The sequence below is a fragment of the Scleropages formosus genome, chromosome 11 (genome assembly GCF_900964775.1).
Source record: "Scleropages formosus chromosome 11, fSclFor1.1, whole genome shotgun sequence".
NCBI classification, from domain to species: domain Eukaryota; kingdom Metazoa; phylum Chordata; class Actinopteri; order Osteoglossiformes; family Osteoglossidae; genus Scleropages; species Scleropages formosus.
The window spans coordinates 24961467-24979394 of record NC_041816.1 but is presented as its reverse complement, the minus strand read 5'-3'; the positions used below and the strand labels follow the sequence as shown (position 1 = coordinate 24979394).

Sequence of the window (17928 nt, the reverse complement as noted above, 5' to 3'; positions counted from 1 at the left end):
CATATTGTGAACCAGCTCCGTCAGATTTCCAAAATGTTGACAGAGAGCTGCACCACTGTATTCAAGATTTAACCAAGGCTCCATGATAGCAAGAAATGTACGGAAAGTTTGGTTATAGTTTAGGGAAGATTTCCTTTGTTTGTGTAAATGAAGGGCCTCCATATGTACCTTAACATCAAAGAACAATGTTAATAAACGATATTAGTGTTCAATTAAAAATCACACACTTGAAATGTCCATGACATACCTGAACATGTCAGAGTACTAATCCTGGTACCACCACTCTGAAAATAAAGGATGCATGCTCTAATATCAGATTCTCCTCCAGTGCATTGGGCTTCCAAAATGTTTGTGCTTCCAGTGGTGTTATCTCTCAAAGACACAATATTTCCACATCCCAGCTGACTACACAGTCTGGCTGATACAGAATTGCTGAGATACCAATATAAATAAAGATACATCCATGTCCCATTATAGAAGATTTGTGCATCTCCAGTGCAGTTATGTGGTCCATTCACAAGTCTCACACCACCTGTACACAGGGAAACAGAGAAATTTTATTCTCCATTAATGTGTCCCAACTTCTATGTGTAAACTAACTGAATGTCAAAAACCTGAAAATCGAAGCGATTTTTTCCGTTATTGATATTCCCACTGTAACGTTTTGTGAAGAAACTTTGTGGGGTACTTAAACAAAGAGCTCAGGAAAAGCAAAGGAATCATGATGAATACAGGTTTTTGATGCAAACATCACCAGTACCGTTTGTTTTTTACACATGACCTAAAATAATGTCACAACCCATGTTACCGGTAGTTTGAGCAGGATAATGGGTTTTTTTGTAATGGTAGAAACCCCACCTGGTACGAGCCTGAGACATAAGCTGAGTAGCAGAAAGATGCTGGATCAAGTGACCTCAAGCCAAAAAGAGGAAAGTGTTGCTCTAGTCTGATGAAGATGCAACTAAGACCTTGAAGGGAACTCAAAGGATCAGAGAATGATTTTGATAACAGGCTTTAATTTAAGACAACCATTGTCATGTGTTTGGCAGCAGCACGTTTGGCACAACAAACATCTGTATAATTAATGTAAATTGTAATACCCGTAAACCCATAATTTAAATGCAAAGACTAAATTCAAAGAGTTACACCTTGATGTCAGTGTGTTGAACTTGATTCTTGGTACCTTCATATGTTACTTGAACACATTTTTCCATTTATCTCATGTCTAACAGGACATGAGTTTTACAGATGAAAACTTCAGAGAACTGTTCTGGCCAATAAACAACGTACATTACCTGAACACACAACAGTCACGGATGTGGACTTGTTGGCAGCACAGCTGGAGCAGGACTGGAAGGAACAGGACTGCAGGGCAGATTCAGCCCCAGAGCAGAGAGCCTGCAGGGCAGATCCAGGGGTCTCGCCGCTTCCAGTTGCCACAGCCTGTCCACATCCCAGCTGATTGCACACAAGATTTGACTGCTGTGTCGTCCACCCAGTGTCATAGAAAGAAACCCACTGGCTGCTGTAGAGCAACTCTACTCTCCCACCGCACTCATTGGAGCCGTTCACCAGCCGCACATTACCTGTGGAAAGATGACAGAGCCAACATTATGGGTATTTCTCATAATGCATATTGTGAACCAGCTCCGTCAGATTTCCAAAATGTTGACAGAGAGCTGCACCACTGTATTCAAGATTTAACCAAGGCTCCATGATAGCAAGAAATGTACGGAAAGTTTGGTTATAGTTTAGGGAAGATTTCCTTTGTTTGTGTAAATGAAGGGCCTCCATATGTACCTTAACATCAAAGAACAATGTTAATAAACGATATTAGTGTTCAATTAAAAATCACGCACTTGAAATGTCCATGACATACCTGAACATGTCAGAGTACTAATCCTGGTACCACCACTCTGAAAATAAAGGATGCATGCTCTAATATCAGATTCTCCTCCAGTGCATTGGGCTTCCAAAATGTTTGTGCTTCCAATGGTGTTATCTCTCAAAGACACAATATTTCCACATCCCAGCTGACTACACAGTCTGGCTGATACAGAATTGCTGAGATACCAATATAAATAAAGATACATCCATGTCCCATTATAGAAGATTTGTGCATCTCCAGTGCAGTTATGTGGTCCATTCACAAGTCTCACACCACCTGTACACAGGGAAACAGAGAAATTTTATTCTCCATTAATGTGTCCCAACTTCTATGTGTAAACTAACTGAATGTCAAAAACCTGAAAATCGAAGCGATTTTTTCCGTTATTGATATTCCCACTGTAACGTTTTGTGAAGAAACTTTGTGGGGTACTTAAACAAAGAGCTCAGGAAAAGCAAAGGAATCATGATGAATACAGGTTTTTGATGCAAACATCACCAGTACCGTTTGTTTTTTACACATGACCTAAAATAATGTCACAACCCATGTTACCGGTAGTTTGAGCAGGATAATGGGTTTTTTTGTAATGGTAGAAACCCCACCTGGTACGAGCCTGAGACATAAGCTGAGTAGCAGAAAGATGCTGGATCAAGTGACCTCAAGCCAAAAAGAGGAAAGTGTTGCTCTAGTCTGATGAAGATGCAACTAAGACCTTGAAGGGAACTCAAAGGATCAGAGAATGATTTTGATAACAGGCTTTAATTTAAGACAACCATTGTCATGTGTTTGGCAGCAGCACGTTTGGCACAACAAACATCTGTATAATTAATGTAAATTGTAATACCCGTAAACCCATAATTTAAATGCAAAGACTAAATTCAAAGAGTTACACCTTGATGTCAGTGTGTTGAACTTGATTCTTGGTACCTTCATATGTTACTTGAACACATTTTTCCATTTATCTCATGTCTAACAGGACATGAGTTTTACAGATGAAAACTTCAGAGAACTGTTCTGGCCAATAAACAACGTACATTACCTGAACACACAACAGTCACGGATGTGGACTTGTTGGCAGCACAGCTGGAGCAGGACTGGAAGGAACAGGACTGCAGGGCAGATTCAGCCCCAGAGCAGAGAGCCTGCAGGGCAGATCCAGGGGTCTCGCCGCTTCCAGTTGCCACAGCCTGTCCACATCCCAGCTGACTGCACACAACATTTGACTGCTGTGTCGTCCACCCAGTGTCATAGAGAGAAACCCACTGGCTGCTGTAGAGCAACTCTACTCTCCCACCGCACTCATTGGAGCCGTTCACCAGCCGCACATTACCTGTGGAAAGGTGACAGATCCAGGATTATCTGCATTTCTCTTCTTAAAATGATATTATTATAGTATATACTATAAGAAATACTTTAATAAATAGTGAACAAGCCTCATTGAAATAGAAATGTACATTTATTTATATGTTTCCAGTATTTTTTCACCAAATAATAAAGTACTATTTTAAACATTAGCAGATTTCTCTGCATACTCGATATCATTATGTGTGAGTTACAGAAATGTGTGTCATGCCCAGAAAAGCAAAATATTAATTTAAACACTGTTATGTGTGCAAGCCTTTACTCTGCCCAAACTTGTGTGTTGCAGTAGTTTTACGAAAAATTAGCAACACAGTGTTGAAGCGTCATACCCCAACATGTTCTACTCTTTGCAAGTGCTTTTTTTAAGATTCTACACTAACCGTTCGGCCAACCCGTTTGAGGCAGGATGATACGTAGGAGATGTTGTGCGCTTTACCCCATTTCCCACACTCACAGCAATCAACATCGTTGAACCGGCAAGCATCGGGCTTGTGCCCCATACTGTTACCTCTGTAGCACCGTTTTGCAATTGCATCGTTCGGCTTTGTGAAACTGCTCTTTTCAACTGCGTATGCTTTGATAGTCTTTTGAGAAAACTGTTGCGATTTCGTTAACATCACCTCCTATGCCAGCCCCATTTCTATTGCAAGTGCAAAGGTTAAGTCTTTAGAATGTGCTGCATTTAACAGATGGTCTCAAGCTCAGCACTTTTCACGCCACAGACGACTCCATCGCGTAAAGGCTTGTATAAAAACTGTCCAAACTAGCATAGTAACATTAAATTATAAATCACACAGTCGAAATGTCCGTGACATACCTGAACATGCCAAAGTACTAATCCTTGTACCACCGCTCTGAAAATAAAGGTTGCACTCTCTAATAGCAGTCTCTCTTCCAGTGCATCGGGCTTGCAAAACGCTTGTGCTTCCAATGGTGTTCGAGCTCAATGACACAGTATTTCCACATCCCAGCTGACTGCACAGTCCGGCTGTTATAGAATTGCTGAGATACCAGTATGGTGCATTCTTGTAATAGGAGATTAAAAAGTAAAAATACATCCATGTCCCATCAAGGAAGATCTGTACATCTCCAGTGCAGTTATGTGATCCATTCACAAGTCTCACACCACCTGTACACAAGGAAACATAGAGAGAGAAATTTTATCCCCCGTAACTTAGCCCCAGTTTCTTTGTGAAAAATAACTGAATGTGAAAAACCTGGAAACAGAAGTCTTCTTCCATTATTAATGTTCCCACTGTAAATTTTAGTGAGGAAACTTTGTAGGGTACCTAAACAAACGGCCGAGGAAAAGCACAGGAGTGATAATGAATACAAGTTTTTGATGCAAACATCACCAGTTCGTCCCGTGTTTTACATTTAGCAGTGTGTCAACTTTCACATCAAAGACCTTGTACACCCTTACGTTTACATTTATTTACACAAACTATGGCACACCATGAAGATACAAGTGACTTTAAGCATAAATTGTGTGGACTTAGTTCTGTTAGTGAGACTGCAGACATATTCAACAGTTTTCTCAATTTTTGTTTTTTTTGATCTAGGTACATTGATAATTTCTTTATGTGGGGTGGCTCTAAGACTCTAAGGCTGAACTACACCAACTTCATTCTTATTTTAATGATACTTATCAGCTTTTCCCTCATTTCCCTCATTCTCACATTTCTTTTTGGGTGTTCACATAACACAAGAAGGATGTTTTTCCTACACTGAGGTGTATAGAAAAGACACATGCAGAAACACACTGCTGCATTGCAGTGTAGGGGCAGTTGGTAGTGCAGCTGTTAGAGCTGCTGCTTTTGAACCCAAATGTCACAGGTCTGAATCCCACCTCCAGCTGTAGAACCCTTGAGCTGTCATGTCCACGCCCGCACCTCAGTTGATAGCACCTGATGATCACCAAGCACCTGACTCACCGCACACCCTTTGAAAGACCCTCCTCAGCTCCCATACCTTTGCGGAATCTCGTCAGAGACAACCGGTTTCTTTCGCGGTGGCTCATTCACAGACAACCCTTGTTTCTCGTGTCCGTCCTCCAGTTTTTGACCTCTCGTTTCGTCCCGCGTCCACGATTCCTCATTCCAACTCCGATCGACCGACCTTTGCTTCGTCCCCTGACCACGCCCATGAATACTTGCCACGACAGCCGATTGACTGACCTTTCGCCTGCCCCTGACACCGAGAACTCGCCTGAGCCCTTGAGTCCAGACGAACGACCCTGCACTTGGGTCCGGCTGTGCTGGCTCCCCCGGTTCCGCTTGACATGAGCAAGGTATTTACCCTACACTGCTCCGGTAAAAACACTTTGCTGTATAAATTGGTCAATAATTGAAAGCTGCCTGCTGAATGAACAAATGTAGCAGCTTTTATCAGCTGTATTTCAAACATAACCTCCCTTATTATAGCCAATTTTTGAGAATCTACCCTTTCTGCAGCACAGACCGAAAACTCGAGCAACACACTCAGGGGCTTCGGCTACAGCCACCGGCTCCCATTTACAGTTGACTCGTGAAACACTAAGTGATAATTCATTAGTTTAGCAAGGGTCCGTCTCCAACCACAGCCAATTACCTGTATTATCACTCTTAGTCCCATTTTTCCATCCCTCAAACAGACTATAAGTATTACTACATTCTTAACAGTGACCATGGCCTCAGACATGTGTTTCCAAACTGCTCCCCTAATCTTTGCTACCACTTAGTACGTGTGGATGTTTCTCCCAACACCAGTACCTTTCATTTAAGTGTGGTCCAGGACATTTTAGATACCTCTGTCGTAATTTCAAAATAAAAAATATGAAGGACCACTGGAGGATGTGGATAACAGGCTTTAAATTATGACAACCATTGTTACTTGTTTGGTAGAAGCAGATTTGTCAAAGCAACTACCCAAATAATTAATAACGTAAAATATAAACCCATAATTTAACTGCAAAAACATTTATCTTGTGTCTAACAGGACATAAGTTTAAGAGAAGAAAATTTCATAGAACTGTTCTGGCCAGTAGGCAAGGTACGGTACCTGAACACACAACAGTCACGGATCTGGAGTTGTTGGCAGCACAGCTGGAGCAGGACTGGAAGGAACAGGACTGCAGGGCAGATTCAGCCCCAGAGCAGAGAGCCTGCAGGGCAGATCCAGGGGTCTCGCCGCTTCCAGTTGCCACAGCCGGTCCACATCCCAGCTGACTGCACACAAGATTTGACTGCTGTGTCGTCCACCCAGTGTCATAGAGAGAAACCCACTGGCTGCTGTAGAGCAACTCTACTCTCCCACCGCACTCATTGGAGCCGTTCACCAGCCGCACATTACCTGTGGAAAGATGACAGAGCCAACATTATGGGTATTTCTCATAATGCACAGTGTGAACCGGTTCCAGATTTAACAAAGGCTCCTTTATAAAAAATGTACAGAAATTTTGGCTATTGCTTAGGGAAGATTTGCTTTATGTTTGTGTAAATGAAGAGCCACCACATGTGCCATAACGCCAAAGAGCAATTTTAATAAATCATAGTAACATTACATTATAAATCACACAGTCCAAATGTCCATGACATACCTGAACACGTCAGGGTACTGTACCAGGACGAGCCACTCTGAAAATAAAGGTTGCACTCTTTAACGGCAGACTCTCTTCCAGTGCATTGGGCTTGCAAAACATTTGTGCTTCCAGTGGTGTTATAGTTCAGCAACACAGTATTTCCACATCCCAGCTGATTGCACAGTCCGGCTGATATAGAATTGCTGAGATACCAATATGCTCCATAATTGTTTGTGTTGATTGATAAAGAAAGATAGACCCACATCCCATTATAGAAAATCTGTGCATCTCCAGCGCAGTTATGCGGTCCATTAACAAGTCTCACACCACCTGTACACAGGGGAACAGAGAGAGAGAAATTTTATTCCCGATTAATTAGTCCCAATTTATTCATGAAAACTAGCTCACACACACACACACACACACACACACACACACACACACACACACAAAGGCGGAAAATGCTTGTTCTGAGTAGGGTTGCAGCAAATCAGAGCCTAACCTGGCAACATGGGGCACAAGCTTGGAGGGGGAAGGAGACACACCCAGGATGAGACACCAGTCTCTCACAAGGCACCCCAAGTAGGAACTACCAAGCTACCATCACACCATGAAGACACAAGTGACTTTATGTTGAAATTGTGTGCACTTTCTCCTGTTAATGTGACTGCAGGCATATACGGCAGGTTTCTCAATTTTTGGTTTTTTGGTCCACACGCATTGATGATTTCTTTATTTGGGGTGACTAAGGCTCTAAGGCGGAACTATACAAACTTCATTCTTATTTAAATGATACTTTTTTACCTATCTGTACCCTTGAGCAAGGCACTTGCCCAAAATTGCCCCAGTAAATTACCTAGCTATATAAATGAGTAACTCTAAGTAACTTTGCACTGTACATTTCTTTGGAGAAAAGCATCAGCTAAATGAAGTAACGAAAAGGTACCAGCTTTGGTCACCTCTCTTTGAACTTTTACCTCGTTCCTGAAATACTGAATCCAATATTACATTCGGGGATGAATGAGGACATCCCCATCACTTGCTTTTTGTAATGGACATTGCTTTTCTACTCTCTGAGATAAAAATATTTTTATTTTTAAAAAAATGTATGAGTTTCTCTTTATGATGTCAAACTAAGGATTGCAGTTGTTTTAATTTTATGTAAACACTTAGGGGATAATGTTGTATGATCATAGGTGGTGAGAAATTTTTTTGCTTTATTGCCCATTCTGTCCTCAGTGCGTGTCTAACGCAAATCGACAGATAGCTAACAAGCTTCCAGAGAAAGTCAGAGGCTGGAGTAAAGTTGAATGCCTTTACTGTTGTCTTCCTTCTCATGAAAGTACAGTCTTTTTTGAAAAAACGCGATGCTTTCCAAGGCACAAACAAGGAGGGAAGGCGCTGGAGCCGCAAGTGACCGCATGGCACACATCGACTGAAAACACTTCCCGATTCTTAAACCATATCTATGCCTGTGTCACATGGCGCATCCATCCAATAATGTAACAGTACGAAATAACGTAAAGAATAACGTTACTCTCCTAAATGACCGCTAGGTGGCAGAAACCCAAAACAAATCTAAAAATATGTCACAGAACAGTACACTCCCCGCCTGGTATTAAATAAATACCACTATCTAGAACAAGGGGAATAAAGGTTAGTCTGTTGCTTCAGCACTCCTGAGTAGGACTGTCTCACAGACAGGCCTCAGAAAGGTCTTAGCTGACCCAGATCTTGCGACCTTGAGTTCCACCTTTCTGACCTTCCCATCCTGGTCGGGGAAGATTCTTGTCACCAAGGCCATGGGCCACTCATTCCGCTTCGCCTGGCTATCCTTAAGCAGGACCAAGTCGCCGTCTTTAAGATTAGGCCGTGCATCCTGCCACTTGACCCGGCTTTGCAGAGTCGGAAGGTACTCGCGCCTCCATCTGCTCCAAAAGGTGTTAGCTAAATGTTGCACCTGCCTCCACTGTTGACGGTGGAGATCTTTGGCGTCAAAGTGCCCTGGAGGTGGAGGGTACGTACACAACCTTTGTGTTAGGAGAGAAGCAGGAGTCAAAAGAAAAGGCGACTCTGGATCTGAAGAGATAGGTGAGAGGGGCCTAGCATTAATGATTGCAGTGACTTCTGCCATCAAAGTAGACAATTCCTCATGCGTGAGGCGAGAAAGACTTGTCTGCTTGAGCATAGAGTCAAGTATGCGTCTGGTGATACCGATCATCCGCTCCCAGACTCCTCTCATGTGGGAGGAATGAGGGGGGTTAAAGACCCAGGAACAACCTCATTCTCCCAAGTACCTCCTGATGTTGGCCTGTGCTCTTTTCAGGAGGTCAATAGCTTCAGCCGCTGTTGGGAGTGACTTGAGACCATCGTCGACGTAGAAGTTATGTTCCACAAAATCTTTGACATCCATACCGTACTCATTTGCTCCGTGCTGAGCTGCTCGACGAAGACCATAGATGGCTACGGCTGGAGATGGGCTGTTGCCAAATACATGAACTTTCATTCGGTACTCGACAATCTCTTTGTTGAGGTCGTTGTCCTTGAACCACAAAAACCGAAGAAAGTCTCTGTGATCTTCCCTGACGATAAAACTGTGAAACATCTGCTCGATGTCCCCTATCACAGCCAGTGCCTCTTTTCGGAAGCGCAGCAAGACTCCCAGTAGGCTGTTGTTGAGATCTGGCCCAGTAAGTAGCACGTCATTCAGACAGACGCCACAATGCTGTGCACTGGAGTCGAAGACAACTCTGATCTGACTTGGCTTGCGAGGATGGTACACGCCAAAGATGGGTAAGTACCATCGTTCCTCTCCCTCAAGCAGTGGTGGAGCTAGCTCGGCTTGATCGTGATCGAAGATCTTGTGCATGAAGTTCACAAAGTGAGCTTTCATCTCAGGTTTTTTCTTTAAGATACGACAAAGAGATTTGAGGCGAGTAAGAGCTTGGTCCCGATTGTTTGGGAGCCGCTGCCGAGAGGATCGAAAAGGAAGTGGTGCCACCCAGCTATTGGTATCGTCCATAAACATCTCTTTGGCCATGACCTGTAGAAAGAGTCTATCTTCAATGGAGAGACCAACATTGTTATCGTCCTTGGTTCTCCGAAAGATCATACTGCCAAGGTTGCAGTCCTCAAGCATTGGAGTGTCGTGTGCAAGTCCATGCAAAGGGTTGCAATGCTGGGCCTCGACGTCAAACCTCTCCTTGACCTGGAGGTGATTAGGACATGGAGTAAAAAAAGATGGACATCCGTTTTCCAGAATGTTGGTCCGGAAAGAAGTTACAGGACCTGACTTGTGTGCTGAGCCCAGGCAAACATTGCCTATAACTACCCAACCAAAGTCTAATCTCTGAGCATAGGGCGCATTGTTTGGACCATTGCGTTGCTCTCTGACTTTGTGAACCTGCAGGATGTCACGCCCTCTAGCAACAGTATCTGGGCTTCTGGATCTAGCTGCGGTATTCTGTGAGCAATGGGCTTAAGATGACTGTGGTGCTGTCCGACTTCTGGAGTCGGAATCTCTGACCGATCATCTGGCATGTGATTGCACTCAATGAGTGTGGGGAGCACGACACTTGTCTTACCATCCAATGATTCCGCCATGAATCTTGTGGCTCTCCTCCCAAATGTCTCGGTGATTCCTGAGCATGTGCGGAGAGTATATGGCGAGTGTGACCCACCGATGTGGAAGAGGTTAAAGAATTCAGATTTTGCCAATGATCTACTACTCTGGTCATCCAGAATAACATAGACTTTAATGGCCTTTCCTTGGTGTCCAATGGGACAGATCTTCACCAAACAGATTTTAGAGCAAGATCTAGGTCCTTTAGCTTCATCACAGACCTCTGTGCACGTCGAGGTGACCACGGACTGAGAAGGCTCTTGTTCACCCTCCCCGCCATGCTCTGAGGAGGGGTCTGCTACATTCCACGGAGGCGGTCCAGGGTGAAGCGCAGAAATGTGAGCGTCACTATCACATTCTTTACACTTTAAAGCTGCCTTACAGTTTTTAGCCAGGTGAGTAGTAGAAGAACAGCATCTGAAACAGATATTGTGTTTCTTAAGAAAGGTCTTGCGCTCTTCAAGTGGTTTGCTCCGAAAACCTCTGCACTTTTTTAGAGGATGAGGTTTCTTGTGAATAGGACATTGTCTGTCGACGTCACTCAGCTTCCCACTTGAGCCATCTTGCTGAGAAGCCTGTTTATGTGATGCAACTTCAGTGTTGTGAGCAGAAACCTGAGTCTTGAAATATCCCGATCTCCTCTCTCCTCGTTCGTGTTTTGGTGATCCTGATGAAAACCTGTAGGAACTGTCTGGCGGAGTGGTAGAGACTGTTGAGAGAGTAAAGCTAGGGTCATTCCTTCTGCGTGCTTCACTACATACAAAGTTTGTGAAGAATGAAAATGGAGGAAATGAAACACTGTACTCTTCTTTGTATAATGAGCCTTGAACTAACCACCTCTCTCAAAGACCAGGTGGCAACTTTTCCACTATGGGGTTGACGCCCTTGGCGGTGTCTAGGTAGGAGAGCCCAGGCAAATAGCCTTCAGACTTAGCAGACTCTAGCTCCCTAAGCAGGTCTCCTAATTCCCTGAGCTTTAAGGGATCCTTGTGACTGACTTTAGGAAAACTCTCTATCCTGTCAAAAAGAGCTCTTTCAATTACTTCGGGGGACCCATAGCACTCCTCTAGGCGTTCCCAGGCCATCTTCAATCCTGTAGAAGGGCTGGCAACATGCACGGAACGGACTCGCATTACATGCTCTGAAGACTGTGGGCCTAACCATTTTGTTAAGAGGTTGAGCTCCTCGCTAGCAGTTAAGTTTAGCCCTCCAATGGCGTTGCAGAATGAAGACCTCCATGCCCAATAATTTTCTGGTCGATCGTTGAACTTGATGAGACCAGAATTCACAAGCTCTCGGCGTACCAGGTAAGTTGCGATGTCACTCATACCAGTCCTGTCGTCCTGCAGCTGGAACGAGGTTCTGTTGAAAGAGGGAGGCTGCAAATGAGCAGAAGGGTACTGACGCTTGGGATGGTGATGAACCGCAGGCGTTGGTCCTTCAGGTAGCTGTACCCTGTGGTTGTAGTTGTCCCTCGTGATGTGTTGACAAGCCACTGGTGTTGACCTCTCAGGCTGCCTTGCTGCATGTTTAGGTAATGTGTGAGGAGCTCCGTTGTGATCGGGAGTCTGCTTCTGTGCACCTGATGTAGCTTCGGGTTTGGTGTTGGGCAAAGGAGATGGTGAAAATGGCTGAAGCATTGGGGGTTCTGTATCACTATCAGATAGCTGGGAATGTTGTTTGACATAGTCACGGGTACGCTGCATGGCAACATGAGCTGTTGCATGGTAACTCCCGCCGTCCTCTCGACCCTCCATCTCTGCTGCTGCCTCAAAGACTTCAGCTTCTGCTACAGCTACTGCAACTTCTTTCTCCTGCGCCAGTGCTGACAGCTCGGCAGCTATGCGTGCTTCTCGGACTTTCAACTCCGCCTCGTGCTGAATGAAGGCTGCACGAGCGCGTGCAGCTTCAACTTTGGCGCGAGCTCTGACTGCAGCTAAGCTGGCTGAGGAAGATTCAGATGAAGTAGAACGTTGTGATTTTGTTTCATACACATTGTCCCGTCGTGAAATGCCCTCATCGGCAATGGACAATCGTTCCAGTTCGGCTACTGGGGTGTGCGACATCATGAGCTGCGTTTCCCTTGCTTTCCCGTTACTGTAGTGCCCACTGTGAAGTCGCTTTTTTACTATTCTGTCCTCAGTGCGTGTCTAACGCAAATCGACAGATAGCTAACAAGCTTCCAGAGAAAGTCAGAGGCTGGAGTAAAGTTGAATGCCTTTACTGTTGTCTTCCTTCTCATGAAAGTACAGTCTTTTTTGAAAAAACGCGATGCTTTCCAAGGCACAAACAAGGAGGGAAGGCGCTGGAGCCGCAAGTGACCGCATGGCACACATCGACTGAAAACACTTCCCGATTCTTAAACCATATCTATGCCTGTGTCACATGGCGCATCCATCCAATAATGTAACAGTACGAAATAACGTAAAGAATAACGTTACTCTCCTAAATGACCGCTAGGTGGCAGAAACCCAAAACAAATCTAAAAATATGTCACAGAACAGTACACCCATTCTGTAATCATCACGTATTGCAAGGATTATCTCAGCAAACATGTCGTTAAATCAGAAAAGAAGCAAGTGTTCTGCTATGAAAAGTGTCCGACAAATTGTTATACCTTCTAGTCATTTGTCCAGTCATCTAAGAGAAAATGAGTTTTGGAGAAGAAAATTTCATAGAACTGTTCTGGCCAGTACACAAGGTGCGGTACCTGAACACACAACAGTCACGGATCTGGAGTTGTTGGCAGCACAGCTGGAGCAGGACTGGAAGGAACAGGACTGCAGGGCAGATTCAGCCCCAGAGCAGAGAGCCTGCAGGGCAGATCCAGGGGTCTCGCCGCTTCCAGTTGCCACAGCCTGTCCACATCCCAGCTGACTGCACACAACATTTGACTGCTGTGTCGTCCACCCAGTGTCATAGAGAGAAACCCACTGGCTGTTGTAGAGCAACTCTACTCTCCCACCGCACTCATTGGAGCCGTTCACCAGCCGCACATTACCTGTGGAAAGGTGACAGATCCAGGATTATCTGCATTTCTCTTCTTAAAATGATATTATTATAGTATATACTATAAGAAATACTTTAATAAATAGTGAACAAGCCTCATTGAAATAGAAATGTACATTTATTTATATGTTTCCAGTATTTTTTCACCAAATAATAAAGTACTATTTTAAACATTAGCAGATTTCTCTGCATACTCGATATCATTATGTGTGAGTTACAGAAATGTGTGTCATGCCCAGAAAAGCAAAATATTAATTTAAACACTGTTATGTGTGCAAGCCTTTACTCTGCCCAAACTTGTGTGTTGCAGTAGTTTTACGAAAAATTAGCAACACAGTGTTGAAGCGTCATACCCCAACATGTTCTACTCTTTGCAAGTGCTTTTTTTAAGATTCTACACTAACCGTTCGGCCAACCCGTTTGAGGCAGGATGATACGTAGGAGATGTTGTGCGCTTTATCCCATTTCCCACACTCACAGCAATCAACATCGTTGAACCGGCAAGCATCGGGCTTGTGCCCCATACCGTTACCTCTGTAGCACCGTTTTGCAATTGCATCGTTCGGCTTTGTGAAACTGCTCTTTTCAACTGCGTATGCTTTGATAGTCTTTTGAGAAAACTGTTGCGATCTCGTTAACATCACCTCCTATGCCAGCCCCATTTCTATTGCAAGTGCAAAGGTTAAGTCTTTAGAATGTGCTGCATTTAACAGATGGTCTCAAGCTCAGCACTTTTCACGCCACAGACGACTCCATCGCGTAAAGGCTTGTATAAAAACTGTCCAAACTAGCATAGTAACATTAAATTATAAATCACACAGTCGAAATGTCCGTGACATACCTGAACATGCCAAAGTACTAATCCTTGTACCACCGCTCTGAAAATAAAGGTTGCACTCTCTAATAGCAGTCTCTCTTCCAGTGCATCGGGCTTGCAAAACGCTTGTGCTTCCAATGGTGTTTGAGCTCAATGACACAGTATTTCCACATCCCAGCTGACTGCACAGTCCGGCTGTTATAGAATTGCTGAGATACCAATATGGTGCATTCTTGTAATAGGAGATTAAAAAGTAAAAATACATCCATGTCCCATCAAGGAAGATCTGTACATCTCCAGTGCAGTTATGTGATCCATTCACAAGTCTCACACCACCTGTACACAAGGAAACATAGAGAGAGAAATTTTATCCCCCGTAACTTAGCCCCAGTTTCTTTGTGAAAAATAACTGAATGTGAAAAACCCGGAAACAGAAGTCTTCTTCCATTATTAATGTTCCCACTGTAAATTTTAGTGAGGAAACTTTGTAGGGTACCTAAACAAACGGCCGAGGAAAAGCACAGGAGTGATAATGAATACAAGTTTTTGATGCAAACATCACCAGTTCGTCCCGTGTTTTACATTTAGCACAGTGTGTCAACTTTCACATCAAAGACCTTGTACACCCTTACGTTTACATTTATTTACACAAACTATGGCACACCATGAAGATACAAGTGACTTTAAGCATAAATTGTGTGGACTTAGTTCTGTTAATGAGACTGCAGACATATTCAACAGTTTTCTCAATTTTTGTTTTTTTGATCTAGGTACATTGATAATTTCTTTATGTGGGGTGGCTCTAAGACTCTAAGGCTGAACTACACCAACTTCATTCTTATTTTAATGATACTTATCAGCTTTTCCCTCATTTCCCTCATTCTCACATTTCTTTTTGGGTGTTCACATAACACAAGAAGGATGTTTTTCCTACACTGAGGTGTATAGAAAAGACACATGCAGAAACACACTGCTGCATTGCAGTGTAGGGGCAGTTGGTAGTGCAGCTGTTAGAGCTGCTGCTTTTGAACCCAAATGTCACAGGTCTGAATCCCACCTCCAGCTGTAGAACCCTTGAGCTGTCATGTCCACGCCCGCACCTCAGTTGATAGCACCTGATGATCACCAAGCACCTGACTCACCGCACACCCTTTGAAAGACCCTCCTCAGCTCCCATACCTTTGCGGAATCTCGTCAGAGACAACCGGTTTCTTTCGCGGTGGCTCATTCACAGACAACCCTTGTTTCTCGTGTCCGTCCTCCAGTTTTTGACCTCTCGTTTCGTCCCGCGTCCACGATTCCTCATCCCAACTCCGATCGACCGACCTTTGCTTCGTCCCCTGACCACGCCGATGGATACTTGCCACGACCGCCGATTGACTGACCTTTCGCCTGCCCCTGACACCGAGAACTCGCCTGAGCCCTTGAGTCCAGACGAACGACCCTGCACTTGGGTCCGGCTGTGCTGGCTCCCCCGGTTCCGCTTGACATGAGCAAGGTATTTACCCTACACTGCTCCGGTAAAAACACTTTGCTGTATAAATTGGTCAATAATTGAAAGCTGCCTGCTGAATGAACAAATGTAGCAGCTTTTATCAGCTGTATTTCAAACATAACCTCCCTTATTATAGCCAATTTTTGAGAATCTACCCTTTCTGCAGCACAGACCGAAAACTCGAGCAACACACTCAGGGGCTTCGGCTACAGCCACCGGCTCCCATTTACAGTTGACTCGTGAAACACTAAGTGATAATTCATTAGTTTAGCAAGGGTCCGTCTCCAACCACAGCCAATTACCTGTATTATCACTCTTAGTCCCATTTTTCCATCCCTCAAACAGACTATAAGTATTACTACATTCTTAACAGTGACCATGGCCTCAGACATGTGTTTCCAAACTGCTCCCCTAATCTTTGCTACCACTTAGTACGTGTGGATGTTTCTCCCAACACCAGTACCTTTCATTTAAGTGTGGTCCAGGACATTTTAGATACCTCGGTCGTAATTTCAAAATAAAAAATATGAAGGACCACTGGAGGATGTGGATAACAGGCTTTAAATTAGGACAACCATTGTTACTTGTTTGGTAGAAGCAGATTTGTCAAAGCAACTACCTGAATAATTAATAACATAAAATATAAACCCATAATTTAACTGCAAAAACATTTATCTTGTGTCTAACAGGACATAAGTTTAAGAGAAGAAAATTTCATAGAACTGTTCTGGCCAGTAGGCAAGGTACGGTACCTGAACACACAACAGTCACGGATCTGGAGTTGTTGGCAGCACAGCTGGAGCAGGACTGGAAGGAACAGGACTGCAGGGCAGATTCAGCCCCAGAGCAGAGAGCCTGCAGGGCAGATCCAGGGGTCTCGCCGCTTCCAGTTGCCACAGCCTGTCCACATCCCAGCTGACTGCACACAACATTTGACTGCTGTGTCGTCCACCCAGTGTCATAGAGAGAAACCCACTGGCTGCTGTAGAGCAACTCTACTCTCCCACCGCACTCATTGGAGCCGTTCACCAGCCGCACATTACCTGTGGAAAGATGACAGAGCCAACATTATGGGTATTTCTCATAATGCATATTGTGAACCAGCTCCGTCAGATTTCCAAAATGTTGACAGAGAGCTGCACCACTGTATTCAAGATTTAACCAAGGCTCCATGATAGCAAGAAATGTACGGAAAGTTTGGTTATAGTTTAGGGAAGATTTCCTTTGTTTGTGTAAATGAAGGGCCTCCATATGTACCTTAACATCAAAGAACAATGTTAATAAACGATATTAGTGTTCAATTAAAAATCACGCACTTGAAATGTCCATGACATACCTGAACATGTCAGAGTACTAATCCTGGTACCACCACTCTGAAAATAAAGGATGCATGCTCTAATATCAGATTCTCCTCCAGTGCATTGGGCTCCCAAAATGTTTGTGCTTCCAATGGTGTTATCTCTCAAAGACACAATATTTCCACATCCCAGCTGACTACACAGTCTGGCTGATACAGAATTGCTGAGATACCAATATAAATAAAGATACATCCATGTCCCATTATAGAAGATTTGTGCATCTCCAGTGCAGTTATGTGGTCCATTCACAAGTCTCACACCACCTGTACACAGGGAAACAGAGAAATTTTATTCTCCATTAATGTGTCCCAACTTCTATGTGTAAACTAACTGAATGTCAAAAACCTGGAAATCGAAGCGATTTTTTCCGTTATTGATATTCCCACTGTAACGTTTTGTGAAGAAACTTTGTGGGGTACTTAAACAAAGAGCTCAGGAAAAGCAAAGGAATCATGATGAATACAGGTTTTTGATGCAAACATCACCAGTACCGTTTGTTTTTTACACATGACCTAAAATAATGTCACAACCCATGTTACCGGTAGTTTGAGCAGGATAATGGGTTTTTTTGTAATGGTAGAAACCCCACCTGGTACGAGCCTGAGACATAAGCTGAGTAGCAGAAAGATGCTGGATCAAGTGACCTCAAGCCAAAAAGAGGAAAGTGTTGCTCTAGTCTGATGAAGATGCAACTAAGACCTTGAAGGGAACTCAAAGGATCAGAGAATGATTTTGATAACAGGCTTTAATTTAAGACAACCATTGTCATGTGTTTGGCAGCAGCACGTTTGGCACAACAAACATCTGTATAATTAATG

The 17928-nt window shown here is 43.8% G+C and overlaps 1 protein-coding gene across 1 annotated transcript in view; it reads right to left on the bottom strand.

Annotated features, from left to right (window-relative positions):
• Nucleotides 1-2155: 2155 nt before the first annotated feature.
• Nucleotides 2156-17928, bottom strand: part of LOC108941066 (scavenger receptor cysteine-rich type 1 protein M130-like) — a 31991-nt gene continuing 16218 nt past the window's right edge. The window contains exons 7-11 of the mRNA XM_029256376.1: nt 6828-7139; nt 6290-6580; nt 4176-4379; nt 2947-3218; nt 2156-2164 (exon numbers count right to left, since the gene is read on the bottom strand). Coding sequence (XP_029112209.1) covers nt 2156-2164; nt 2947-3218; nt 4176-4379; nt 6290-6580; nt 6828-7139 — 1088 coding nt within the window. The remainder of the gene's footprint in view (nt 2165-2946; nt 3219-4175; nt 4380-6289; nt 6581-6827; nt 7140-17928) is intronic.